Genomic DNA, 14087 nt, shown 5'->3' with positions numbered 1-14087 from the left:
GTTTATACTTTAATTATCCTCTTTTTAAAATAAAATGTTAACCTCCTGGTGAAGAAAGAATGTCATATAATGGTATTTTATTTTTATAAGAATGAAAAAGGTAAGCATAAAAATGTTATTAAGCTATCAACCCCAAATGCACTCTAATCAGATTTCCAGTAAATAAGCTAGCTCAATTTGCTAAAAGTGAGACGTAAAGGGGGACTTATTGGCTAATGTCTCAATTGTGCTAATTATGTTGAATCACAACTAAGAAAGCTAACAAAATAAGGTATGCTTGACAAACAGGCTATCAGAACTAGATTTTTTTAGATATTAACTACAACTCACTTGATAATTATGGTTAAAAGCTTTAGATCACAAGTCAGTTGATAACATGGCTTTAGTCAAATGTGTTTTCATCTCCTCAAGTAATTTGTTTTATATATAATTTTGAAATTGGTATTGCAATAATTCATTTATTAAAAACATATAATATGGTTTCTTAACGCAAACCACTGTAGACAATTACGCAATACACTTGTCTTCCATCCTAAGCCTCTAATTATAGGTTTTTATAGATCTTTAGTCTTTCAAATATTAGTAAAAAGACTTAGCTTTATATCCCATTTATTGTACTATGAAAACATTCTGCCACTATGTGCTAAATGTATTTTTCCAATACGTGCCAAAAACTATCAAAGACTGCAAATTTGTCTATGAAAACAAAAGGATTCATCGTCGCGCACAGTATCTGTTCAGTTACTGACTCCCCACTCCCGTAGTTCCTAGGAAATGGCGCCATTTTCCGGACAACTTTCCTTTGGTATAAGGACTCATCCAAACACATTAATAAGTGCTGTGCTACTGTTGTTGTTCAGTTGCTAAGTGGCATCCAATTCTCTGCAGAAGAAGAAGTGATACTGTGACACTAGCTGCAAGCAAACAGTCGGTCTGAATGAAGCGCACCCCATGTAACTCTGTTGGGAGGGGGCCCTCGGGAGATGGGCAGGCTTCCCCAGACACCACCTCGAGCTCCCTCGGCCCCACGCGCCCCCTCGGCCCCGCGCGCCTCTTCCCATCGCGGCTCCTGCGCTGCATCCTCTGGCTGGAGGATCCCACCGCCATGACTACGGCCATATGCTGAGTCCTGTGAGTCCTCCGAGCAAACTGCTGACCCTGGGGGTAGTCCTGGGACCCCCTGATACAGGCATACACAGTAAGGATAAATCAATTTGCCTCGACACCACAAAGTCAAACCAGATCTTCAAAATTCTGTTGGACAAGTGAGCTCTGAATGCTTGTGGCAGTGTGTACATCTAACCTGGAGGTTCCCAGACTCGCAGAGCAACAGTGTCACACGAGGGTCTCTCAGGCCCACTTCGCACTTACTGAATGAAAAGTTCTGCCAGTGGGGCCTTTATTTCTTAGCCAGCTGACCTGGTGACCTGCGCTTCGGGGAGAGCCGTTGCCTCAGCAGCTGCTAGCAGTCATGGGGTACACAGGCTCAGGTGCTGTTATTCTAGGTCCAGGGTACACACAAAAACATTTTTGGAGAAGGATATTTTTAACATCTTATTAACTTTAAAAAATGCACATAAAAGTGCTTTGTAGACAATAAAGTGCTTCACAAAGGTAACGTATTATTAGGCTTAAAAGGCAGATGTGTGTGCCATAAACACAGTAACCTCTTAGATGTCATGCTTCCAGCACAAGAGTCATGCCTCCTCACCAGCTCTCAACCTTCCTCTAATTATAAGCTCCCATATAGGCTGCAAACACAGCTTTAATTTTGGTTTCAGGTTTCAGTTTTGTTGATCTTGACATGTAAACATCATCTCCATGTTAACAATAAACAACTTCATCCTGGAAAGATCAAGGACCCATCACATCAAAACTCACCATACTATGTTACTGGTCTCCTTTCCTCCTGAGTCCCTTCCATTTATGATATATAGACACATACACAGTCCCCGCCTATTTGACATACTTATTTCACCTCCCCTGAAGTTCAGGCCACAGGAAATCTTAGAACACAAAGGGGTCTTCAAGATTCTGTTGGACAGGTAAGTTCTGAATGCTTTAGACAGTGGGTACATGCACCCTGGAGGTGCTGAACCTGGCAGGGCAAGAGTCACATGAGTCTTTCAGGCCCATCCCAGCCTCACTGAATCAGAAGTTCTGCCTGTGGGGCCTGGGCCTTTATTCCTTCAGACATTCTGACACATACGCCTGCCAGAACCCCACAGAGGCTTCAGACTCAGTGTCAGAACGCAGGAATCAGAAGAGGATCTATGGAATGATCTTTAGCAACTGGCGGGTAAGGAAGGAGAATTCTTAATCCTGACGTGAGGAATGGTTCTCCCTGAGGGGCACTCAAAAGAAGATATAATCGAGTACAGCACTTGGCCCTACAGTGGTTAGTAACTGAAAAATCAAAACCCCATTAAATGCTCTTCTTCTTTGTAACTAGTGTATAAACAAAGTGCAAAAGTCTCTAATTACACTCAGATAAAAGTACACAAATATTATCAGCACTGACAACACAGAGGTACAGCTGAAAAAGCTGGAAGGCAGGAGGCAGAGAGAGATGGAGGAAAGGCAAGGGGGTGCTGAGAGCCTCCTCTTAGGAGAAGGGAGGCCCTGAGACATGGTTTCAAGTTGACTGTACAGAGAAACGGAGACATAAGTACACCATTTAAAGTAACAGTGGTGACCAATAAAGGAAAGAAAATTGCAAGTCAGTAACATGAAGCTGGAAAGTGGAGGGGCAAAGGGACTTGGTCCAGTTCAGCTAGTTAGAAAGTTCTTAAGCCAGTGTCTGAAGACGGGCCCTCCATACTCCAGACCCATGTCTCTCACCCGTGTGTGACCGTGCCAAGCACTGTGCTAGGCAGTGACCTGCTGAAGCTACACATCCAGTAAGGGCAGAGCCAGAAAAAGAAATATTCTTCAGCCTGAAAACTATTTGGAAAAGTTACTACGAAAATTTCCAGAAAAGACCACCTTGAAAATTCCTCTCATTCTTCATTCTTCTCTCATTCACTCATTGTCATTCATTCATTTCTGCTCTTTCAACACAAATTTCTTAAAAAGAATACATCTACTTGGACAAACTTCTTCCCCTATAATAGATGCTAGGCCTTTTCTCCAACTCTACACCAGATGACAAAGGAAGTCCTCTCTCCTGGAGACACCTATGAAGACTTCAACCCATCAGCCATCCTGTGTTTTAAAACCTGACAGAAGGATCAAGACATCAACATGGAAGCCACAAAGCAAGTCTGCACGGCCATCTCCTAGTCCAGAGACGAGCCATCTGCCTCCGGGCACCGAGGCATGCGGCTGCTATTCCAGGACCTGACGCGGCAGCAGCACGCACAGGGCATGGAGGGCACGCAGTGCATGGGCACCGTGAGGATGATGAAACCATGAGCGCTCAGGACCGCTGCGTCACACCTTCATAGAAATGAGTGAAACGCCCGACGACTACAACTTCCACTGGGAAAACACACAGGGAAACCCGAGGAAGCGGGGCTGGGAGGCCACAGCGGGGAGCTCTCACACACACAGGGCCAGACACCCACGCAGATCCCAACCCAACAGGAAGAGGCGTACTGTGTGTCCCCAGAGGAAGAACACCACTCACGGCCACCAGCAGAAGGAAGAACCACCTCCTCTTGTCTGGCAACATTGCAGCTAAGGAAAGGACACCAAACTTCAAACTCCCAATTTCCTCCAAAAGACTTTTTGTTGATAACAGCCCCTCCCAACCTCCCCTTCTCCTCTATAAGTGTTTCCTCTTGTTTCAGAGGACTTGCATGTGGCTGTCCATAGCTGCATGTCCTGAATTACAGTTCTTTGCTGTTCCCAAATAAACTTGGTTTTGCTGGTAAATAGTTGGTAGTTTTACTGTTTTAGGTTAGTACTACTCAAAAAATAATTCTTTAAAAATAAATTATACAGCTTCTCTGGTGGTCCAGTGGTTAAGAATCTGGCTTACAACGCAGGGGACACTATTTCCACCCCTGGTCCAGGAGGAGTCCACATGCCGCGGAGCAGCTGAGCCCGTGAGCCACATCTTGGGCCCTAGTTCTAGAGTCCACGTGCCCCAGAGCCCGTGCTCTGCAACAAGAAAAGCCACCTCAACGAGACACCTTCACACCGGAAGGAGAAAGCAGCCCCCGACAACTGCAACTGAAGAGAGCCTGCACACAGCAGTGAAGACTTAGCACAGTCAAAACAGACACCAACAGTTAAATTACAACCAAAAGTCATTCGTTTCAAACCTGTAAGAAGCAATTAAACTCTTTCACTAAAATTCACTCTTACTTACCCCATTTTCAGTGCGTTTTTCTCCAGGTACATTTGTTACATTTCTCTGAGTTCTTTGCTCCTGGGTCTGACGGCCACCTAGAGAAATAATAGTGCCAAACTTAACAAAAGATAGCCTAGAGAAACAATATTCTATAATTTCTTCACTTATTCAAATATTTGTTGAGCACAAGTATAAAATACCAGGCTGGACAACTCAAAAATTAGTACAGTTGAAAAAATGTTTTATAATCAACCCGTATACATAAAGTTGTTTTAATGAATTTTTTTTCTATATGCTATTACAGAGTCTTGAAACTGATTTATATCAAAAAGTTTAACACTTAAAAATGGTCAAGATGGTAAATTTTATGTTATGTGTACTTTACACATATTATCTATTTTTAAAAATTAAAGCTTTTATTATTTTAGGAGAGACTAAAATAATGACCTATATGGGAAAATAATCTAAAAAAGAATGGATATATGTATATATATATAACTGATTCACTTTACTGTAAATCTGAAACTACCACAGTGGTGTAAATCAACTATACTTCAATAAAAATTTTAAGAGAGAAAATATAACTTAAAATATCCAATAATTAAAGAACTGATACACAAAACTGATCTTCACTACTAGGGTTAAAACTGAGATGGGATACTATCTTCTGAATTCTCCTTTGTTCTATAAAAAAGATATATATTTTTAATTTTAAGGGTTTCAAATTTAAACTGGCAAAATTCTCCTGTCATTTTTTTAAAAACAAATAAAGTGTGCTGCACAATTTTGTACCAGGTGAATCTAAAGTCATATAAATGACTGTGTTGTGTTAAATGCCTGCTCCTACTTCACTCATCTCTCACCTGATGCTGTTTTGAGAATTATCACACCCCACAGCCTGCTTTATTACTAAGAAAACATAACTTCAAAGGATCATGAATGTAATGTTAAAATAAAGAGAAAAGAATAACATGTTTTCTTCTATTTCCTTCCTGATACTTTGAAAATTTTGAAGAAACATTATATTATGGAAAATACTGCCTCACCTTAAGCCATACATTCTCAGAGAGTGCTATCACCCCCAAGGACGCAAAGACTGGCTCTTAGGAGATTAAAAAATCTTACTCTTTTTATGTATAAAGCAAAGCTACTGAATACATAAACAGACACACAGTACATCTGATGGGGAAGACAGGGCAAGTAAGAATAGAATATCCAATAAAGGGCCCTTAGGGAGGCGATTAATGAAAAATGAGGTTAAATAAGTGGGAATGGCAGAGCATGCAACTGAACACAGTCACATAATACACAAAAGGCACTTCATGAAAGCTGATTTCTGTTAGCAGAAATTACATAGACACTCATTCTGGAGTATGGTATCTACCAGTTTACAGGGTAAATTAAATTCTTTACTAAAATAGTACTTTTACGAAGTAAGGTGCTCGGGTTAATTTAATATTCCAGAATTGCTGCTTCTTCCAAACAATAAACAATAAAATCAGAATACTATCAAACACAGAGAAATTATATCAAGAGTCACTTAATCTTTGATGGTAAAGAAGAAACGTGATGATTTTGCACTCCAAAGTCAGAAAACAGTAACAGCTGACATTCAGTGAGCACTGCACCAGGACACTTCATTAGCTGCCACCACGACCCTATGAATCACACACGTAAGGAAACAGAGGCACAGGGATGTGAAGTCGGTGCCCAGGGCCCGCACTGAGCAAGCAGCAGGACTAGTGTTGAACCCAGGCAGCTCCAAGCTCCACTCCATCAGCCTCGCTAATGCTCTGCACGTGACCTGCCTCGAGCTCCTGTACACACTAGGCTCCTGCTCCCCAGGTGAACAGCTGACCGAAGGAAACCGTCCTCCACGCTCCCCTCTAGCTTCCAGAGAGAATCCCGACTCTTTGAAGTGGGGAATGTCCTCTGCTTCTGCCAACACTGTTATTAACATTCTAACTGCTGACGTGACAGGGGAAACACAGCACCTCACTGTGTTCCCTGCATTGCTTTCTTTAGGAGCATGGATGAACGCCTTTCCATATATTCCCAGGCCAGATATATTTCTTCCTTGCTATGAACTGCATGTTTGTATATTCTGCCCATTAAAAAAAAAACTGATTAAAAAAAAACACACAAATAGGGACTTCCCTGGCAGTCCAGTGGTTAAGACTCCTTGCTTCCAATGCAGAGGACCTAGGATCAATCCCTGGTCGGGGAACTAAGATCCCACGCGCTCATGGCATGGCCCAAAACAAAACAAACAAAAAGAAACAAAGAGGGATAATCTGCAGTAAAATAATCTTCTTTTGACAAAAGGATGTCCTTCCAATTTTTTTTAATTCTAGAAGTAATTCATAATCACTGTTAAATGAGGGATTTTTTTCTTAACATACACTTTATATGCTTTCCAAAAAAAAAAAGATTCCCTTATTTAAATTAAAAAATGAGTAATTTATGGGAGATTGGTATTGGCATATGCACACTCCTGTATATAAAATAGATAACTAATAAGAACATGCTGTGTAGCATAAGGCACTCCACTCAATGTTCTGTAACGGCCTATATGAGGAAAGGATATTCAAAGAGTGGATATATGTATATGCACAAGTGATTCACTTGGCTGCACATCTGAAACTAACACAACATTGTAATTCAACTGTACTCCAATAGAAAGTTTTCAAAACAAGCAGTATATTCCCATTGTTCAAAATTCAAAAGGAACAAGAAGGTATACATGACCAGTCTTCCCTCTCCTTCCCCCGAGGCTAGCCACGTGGCCAGTTTCTTCCTGATGGCCCCAAAGATCCTGTACACACACACACCAGCCAGCGCAGCACACACCATCACCCCGCATCTGTCGCACAGACGGCAGCACGTGTGCGCCCTGCGCTCACTCGGGGCGGGCGTAGGAGGGGGTTCGGGACGGGCGCTGGCTGCTTCAGCCAACACCCCTGGAGGCCCTGACGGCAGCTCCTACCGGCGGTGCCCACGCGTAACACAGTGGATGTGTCATATTGTACGTGTGCAGACACAGCTGTAGGACAATTCTCACAAGTGAGGTTGCCGGGTAAAAGGTTTACGCTTTTCTAAGTGTAACAGACACTGCTAAACTGCCCTCTGCAGGAGCTGCCAGCCTCTCAGTGTCCCTGCCAACACTGACTCACTGTCCTCATCTTCGCCAACGTGACAGGTGAAATACACTATCTCAGTGTTTGCCCTGGATTTCTTTTTTAGGAGTATGGCTGGACATCTGGCCATGTATATTTCCTTTGCTATGAACTACATCTCTGTATATTTTGCCCATTTTATTGCCTTTTTTCATATCATTTTATATAAAGGTAACTAACCCTTTCAATATGAGGTATAAATGCTATTTCCCAGTTTATAATTTGTCTTTTGACTTTGCTTTAGGGTGGTTACTGCCATGCAGTTTTTGTTGCTGTTGTTGTTTTTTAAATAACTGTTTGTCTTTTCTATTATGGTTCAGCGTCACACTTAGGTCTTGTGTGTATATATATATATTTTTGTTGTTGTACCACAAGGCTTGCAGGGTCTCAGTTCCCCGACCAGTGACTGAACCTGGGCCATGGCAGTGAAAGCCTGGAATCCTAACCACTAGCCCACTAGGGAACTCCCCACTTAGGTGGTGGTCTTGTTTTTCTTTTTTCTTTCTCTCTCTTCATATACACATATATATATTTCTAAGAATTTTTATGATGTTTTCATGGTTTAAATTTTTCTTAAAATCCGGAGATTTCAACCATGTGATATTTATCAAAAATAGTCCCTTCTGGCAGCAGGTCCATGCACATGTGTCATGCATTATGTGACTTAGGATCCTGAGGAGGCAAGGGCTGGGAGCCTGAAAGTGTGAAGTAATCATAAATGGCAGTAAGAGGGGTAAAACCCCATGAGACACCAACTCCCTCTCTTGCCACCTGTGAGTGAACAGGGGAATAATTTAACATTTATTCCTATTTTTCTTAAATTAACTTTCATGGCAAAAACTAGCAAATGGGGGGAAAGCACTCATCTACCTTGTTCATTGCTCTCTGTTGGGGAATCTTCATGTCGAAGGAAAAATTTCACTTCTTCCCTTCGTGGCCCCCACTTCTGAAGATGTTCATACATCATATAATCAAAGGGTATGGGACGCTCTAGGAAAAAAAAACGAACAAATTCTTACTTTTCCCAGAGACAGACAAAACGAATCCTATCAAAAGTAAAAACTGAATAAAAATAAATTTAAATAAACATACACACACATATATGAGAATTCAAAGATATTATAAGCACTAAATTTTAACTTTAATGAAATAAAAGAAGACTATAAACACAAAGAAGTAATCATAAAGGCAATTTTGCAACATTAAATAGGGAACATTGGAAAAAATGTCCTTTATTATATTTATCATGAAGCAGTGTACCTCTCACTCTTTCAAAGGAACACATTAACAAACTGCCCAAATCTTATTATTCACTAAAATGTTACAGGTGGCAATCAGATGTACAAAGGCTTGACACACACTTCCTGGCAATGCAGTTAGCCCACACAAACACGTGCATGAGAATGTTCACAGCAGCAATCCTCACAGCAGTCAAAACGTGCAAACAACCCAGACGTCCACCAACTGATGAAAGGATAAGTGAAACGCTGGGTATCATATAGAGGGGCATTTCAGGCAAAGAGAGGAATTACGTATTGCTGAGTGCTACCACATGGATGAATCTTAAGCAAGCTAAGAGGAAAAAAAGCCAGATCAGTCACATACTCTATGATCCAATGTATATGAGGTACCTAGGCGAGTCAAACACACAGGGCCAGACAGTGACACAGTGGGTCCAGGGGCTGGGGTGGGAGGCACGGAGCTCAGAGATGGCTGCACAACACAGACCCTCCTAAAACCCACGAAGCTGTACACCAAAATGGGGGTTTTATGCTATGTGAGTTTCATCCCAATTTAAAGGGAAAGCAGGGAAATCTTGCCATGTTCCCACTGCTGCCTGTGCCTGAAAGTGAGGAAGCATACCGGCAGGTCCCGAGGCTGGCGGAAAATGCCTGCCCGGGGAGGAGCGGGACAGAGCTGAACTGCACTTTCCCTCCTCTCAACGCAGGAGCCTGGCTGGGTAAGAGGCTCCCGCTCAGATCGAGTGTGTGTGGCAGCCTCAGCATACACACAAGATGTGATTTAATTTTCAGCCCGAGAGAAGGGCCAGACTTCCACAAGGAAGAAAACCCCGCCATTCACAGAAACACAACACACACTAGGCTGCTGTCGTTTCATCTTCCTACATGTGTAGGCAATGTTTGTCTTATTCAGCAAACCTCAAGGGCAAGGACATAAATTGTCTCATCTTGGTCAATTCATCTCAGAACTGAGAATCTGTACAGCAAGAAGCAAGCACAAATTGAACACTAAAGAAGCAGTCAATAATACCACTCCATTATTTTTAGCTTTTTTAAATTTGTTTTTTTATTGAAGGATAATTGCTTTACAGAATTCTGTTGTTTTCTGTCAAACCTTAACATGATTTAGCTTTGAAAGTTACAATTTTTGTGGATATAAGCCTATAAAATTTTTTTTAAAAAAACATGTACATTATAATGCTATAGCTGTGGAATTTAAGACTAATCGTGTGCCTCAGTTCAACGTAAAACTTTATCTTAGGCCATATTTTTATTAGTATTGCTTTGGCTTACAAAAATTTTTCACATTAATTAAAATCAACTTATAATCTTCACTTGGGCTTCAACTTGTGGCTCAGCTGGGAAAGAATCCTCCTGCAATGCGGGAGACCTGGGTTCGATCCCTGGATTCGGAAGATCCCCTGGAGAAGGGAAAGGCTACCCACTCCAGTATTCTGGCCTGGAGAATTCCATGGGCTGTATAGTCCACGGGGTCACAAAGAGTTGGACATGACTGAGTGACTTTCCATAATCTTCACTTAAATTTGAGCAAAACTTCACCAAGTCTGAGCATAACTTTATAAATATAAAATCTAATTTTTCCTTAAGCCAGTTATTTAAAAAATTTTGTTTTCCTTTACAAATAAAAAAAATTTAAATAAAATATTAAGAAAAGCAAACTAAGCTTCAGTAGCTTTTTAAAATAAAATGTTATTTCTGTTTTAAAGTAAAAACAAAACTACCCTGCACATATCATGTAATAAATACTATACCTCATTAGCATTGTATATAATGGAGAAATCTATAATACAACTTTCAGGCATTCTTGGAAAAGGCAAAAAAAAAAAACCCACCAAGTAGGAGATTTCACAGAAAAACTGAAGGTCCTACCTGCCCACCTGATGTGCATTAAAGCTGATGCCCTGTGTGAGGAAGCGAACCAGATGAGAGCACGATAATAAGCTGCTCAAATGAACAGGCTGTTACAGGCTGCACTGTGTCCCCTCACACAGAAACCCATATGCTGAAGTCCCGAACCTAGTCCTCCGTAAGAATATGACCTTATTTGGAGACAGGATCTTTAAAGAGGTAGACAGTAAAAATGAGGTCATTAGAGTGGGCCCTAATCCAATGTGACTGGTGTCCCTTTAAAAGAGATTAGGACACACACACAGAGGGAAGGCCATATGAGGACACAGGGAGAAGGCATGACCATCTACAAGCCAAGGAGAGAGGCCTCAGGAGAAACCAGCCCTGCTGACACCTTGAAGTCAGGCCTCTACCCTCCAGAACTGTGAAAAGATAGATGAATTTCTGTTATTTAAGCCACCCAGTTTGTAGTACTTTGTTATGGTGGCCTGAGCAGACCAATGCACAGATCCAGAGAGAAATACTCTCCTCTCAATAGGGGACTGACAGGGACTTCCCTGGTGGTCCAGTGGTTAAGAACTGCCTTGCCGTGCAGGAGACTCGAGTTTGATCCCTGGTGGGAGAACTAAGACCCCATGTGTAGTGGAGCAACTAAGCCCTTGGCCAGAGCTACTGAGGCTGCGCACTCTGTGCCACAGTGAAGATCCCGCATGCTGCAAATGAGACCCGACATAGCCAAACCAATATTAAAATCTTTAAAAAAGCATTGAGGATTATATTGGAGTATCCTATTTACGAACACTGATGACATGAGTATGCCACGAGTAATGGATGCAGTAATTTTATGCAAAGGGTTCTCCAAAATCTGAAAATCACTTGAATCGCTCCTCCAGCGTAAAAAGACTGAGAAAGGCCGTGCCTTCTCCCTTCCTTTGAACCTCATCCACCACCATCTTGCCAAGACTTTGCTCTGCAGCTCCAATCTACTCAAGGACGTGTTTACTCAGGGCCTGCTATGAGCACCAGGCTGGGCAACGCATGTATGATGGTGAACAAGTCCCCGCCTTCAGCAATTTTAGTCCAATGAGAGAGGAAGAGACGAAAGTCACTGTCCTGTTGTGATAAACACAATGACAGTATTGAAGCAAAGAAGAGGGACACGTAACACCCTCCAAGATTCAAGGAGAGTGAAGGCTGGGGGGCCAGGTGCTGGGGACTGCTCTAGACAAAGGGAGCAGCAGGCTGTGACCGTCAGTTCTTTGGGGAGGCAGAGAGGTAAAACCCCGGGTCATGCTTTCAGATGGCCGTGGAGCCAGGGACAGCACCAGCTCGAGACTCACGGAAGAGACTAGCCTCCTCCAGCAGCTGGGACCACTGGGGCTCTCCCATGCTAATATAAGAGGCTGACCAGGAATTAGAAGTGATAACAAGCAACAAAGACAAGAGTGCTAAGAGGCCAGAAAAGAGCACACAATGATGGAACGACCAGGCTCTAACAGTCACCCGCTAAAACCACCATACTTCACCCCCTTCCTGTTTGTCAGACTGATACCTGAGGACCTGGCCCCTTTCTGCTACTTCAGTGCTGGTCCACCATTTATCAAAGTCAAGTTTCTCTCAACGTGTCCTTAAAGTTTTTACTCCAGATTTGAGGATAACACAGAAAATATTTATAAGTCATATACCTGATTAGGGACTTGTATCTAGAATACATAGAGAACTCTTACTGGGGATGTTGTGTACAGCATGGTGACCATAGTTAATATTATATACTGCATGTGTGAAGTTGTTAAGAGAGATCTTAAAAGTTCCCATCACAAGAACAAGTATTCTGTAACTGTGTACAGCAATGGATGTGAACTAGACTTACTGTGGTGATCATTTCACAATACATACAAAAATCAAACCATTATGTGGTACACTTCAAACATAATGTTGTACGCCAATTACACCTCAGTTAAAAATTGTTTTTAAGAAGTGTTAAGAATTCACTGGTTATCCCGGAGGGTCCCTTAAACACATCCACCTGGACACCTATCTCAAACGCAACATGTCCAAGTGGCCACTCTCTTGCTCCCTGACACCGAGTCGTGAGTGCACACTGCCCCTTCTTCCACTCGCTGCTGGAGCGGAGGCCGTGCCCATCTCAGCCCCTCCTCTCAGTGCTGAGGGGCACACTCTGTCCATTCTCTTCTCCAGTCCTTCCTTCACACTGCTTCTCTCACCCGGCATATCTCATCCCAGCTCAATTCAACCCCTCCGTTAAGAGTCCATGTTATTTTGTAGAATTTTTTGCATTCAGCAATCATATTACCTGCACTGATCTTCTCTGCCCAGCTAGTTGACAAATCTTTAAATGTAAGAACCAGCCTTAGCTCTTCTCAATTTAATAAATAAATACTTATGAACTTACTATTAATATTTAAACATATGTCCCCTCCCTCTTAAACGTCCCTCCCAACCCACCCTTCTAGGTTGTCACAGAGGACTGGGTTGAGCTCCTTGCTATATAACACTTGTTTTGAAAATAGCATTTATAACATCCTATCCCCATGTGATATAACAAGTTTTTAATTTCTCAATTCCTTATTACCACAGATAACAAAGAATCAGGAACAATATTGTGCATTCAATAAACATCGGATTTCATGTACTTGGTCACCTTTATAGAGCCTAATACATACCATTTCCCCTCCACACTTCAGCTAAATGGCAACTGCCTTCTCCAGGTTCTTTGCAAAATTCGACAACATCACGACATGTTGTTTCTGGTGTTATAGGAACTTCTGTTAAAATCTGTTCATTGTTGCTCAAGAACACGGTTAATATCATCTGGAAGAAAAAAGATTAAATTAAAGCTACAACTTAGAGTCATTAAGCAATAAAAAGATTAACTTTCAAATTAAAAGTGATTTCCCCACCTTCCTACCGCCACTCCATCTGGCCAAAATGCTTACAGGACAGGTTAGGCTCACTCTAAAGTTCATGTTGAAAAATTAAAATGTAAGACAAGTCAGGAAAATGCCCCAAGAGGAGTATTAGAAGGGAACTAGCATTACTGGATATTATAAAGCCTCAATATGGTAAGGCACCAGAACATCAACAGATCAATGGGACAAACTATGAAGTCCAGAAACATAAAATGGCAAATGATGAAGGAGGTACCTCAAAACTGATGAGGGAAAGATTATTCGGTGAATGATGCTTGAATAATTAATATACCCCCCTGGAAAAAAAATGGATATATATTGCATATTATACACAAGCAATAAGTTCCTAATCAAATATTTTAAAATAAATCACAAAATTATAAAAATTCTAAACTAAAACTGGGTAAATTTTTTTGTAACCTTGGAGTACAGAGCCCTTTCTCACTATGATTGAAAAACCATTATAAGATATATTCAAAAAATTAAATACAAGGATCTTTTACAAAGCAAAAAAGACAAACTGGGGGAAAATATTTGCAACTAATATCACATATAAAAAGTCAATCTCAATATC

At 41.6% G+C, this 14087-nt stretch overlaps 1 protein-coding gene across 10 annotated transcripts in view; it reads right to left on the bottom strand.

Annotated features, from left to right (window-relative positions):
- Positions 1-14087, bottom strand: part of PPP1R13B (protein phosphatase 1 regulatory subunit 13B) — a 69843-nt gene that overhangs the window by 23932 nt on the left and 31824 nt on the right. For 5 of the 10 annotated variants that reach the window (XM_070477730.1, XM_070477736.1, XM_070477734.1 and 2 more), the window contains exons 2-4: positions 13268-13415; positions 8344-8463; positions 4316-4392 (exon numbers count right to left, since the gene is read on the bottom strand). In XM_070477730.1, the coding sequence (XP_070333831.1) occupies positions 4316-4392; positions 8344-8463; positions 13268-13415 (345 nt within the window). Of the gene's footprint in view, positions 1-4315; positions 4393-8343; positions 8464-13267; positions 13416-13504; positions 13560-13748; positions 13810-14087 lie in introns of those variants that run through there. The other 5 variants (XM_020911840.2, XM_070477737.1, XM_070477732.1 and 2 more) reach the window with 3 other exon arrangements.

The sequence above is a fragment of the Odocoileus virginianus genome, chromosome 16, assembly GCF_023699985.2.
Source record: "Odocoileus virginianus isolate 20LAN1187 ecotype Illinois chromosome 16, Ovbor_1.2, whole genome shotgun sequence".
Classification (NCBI taxonomy): domain Eukaryota; kingdom Metazoa; phylum Chordata; class Mammalia; order Artiodactyla; family Cervidae; genus Odocoileus; species Odocoileus virginianus.
This window is presented reverse-complemented; position numbering and strand designations above follow the sequence as displayed.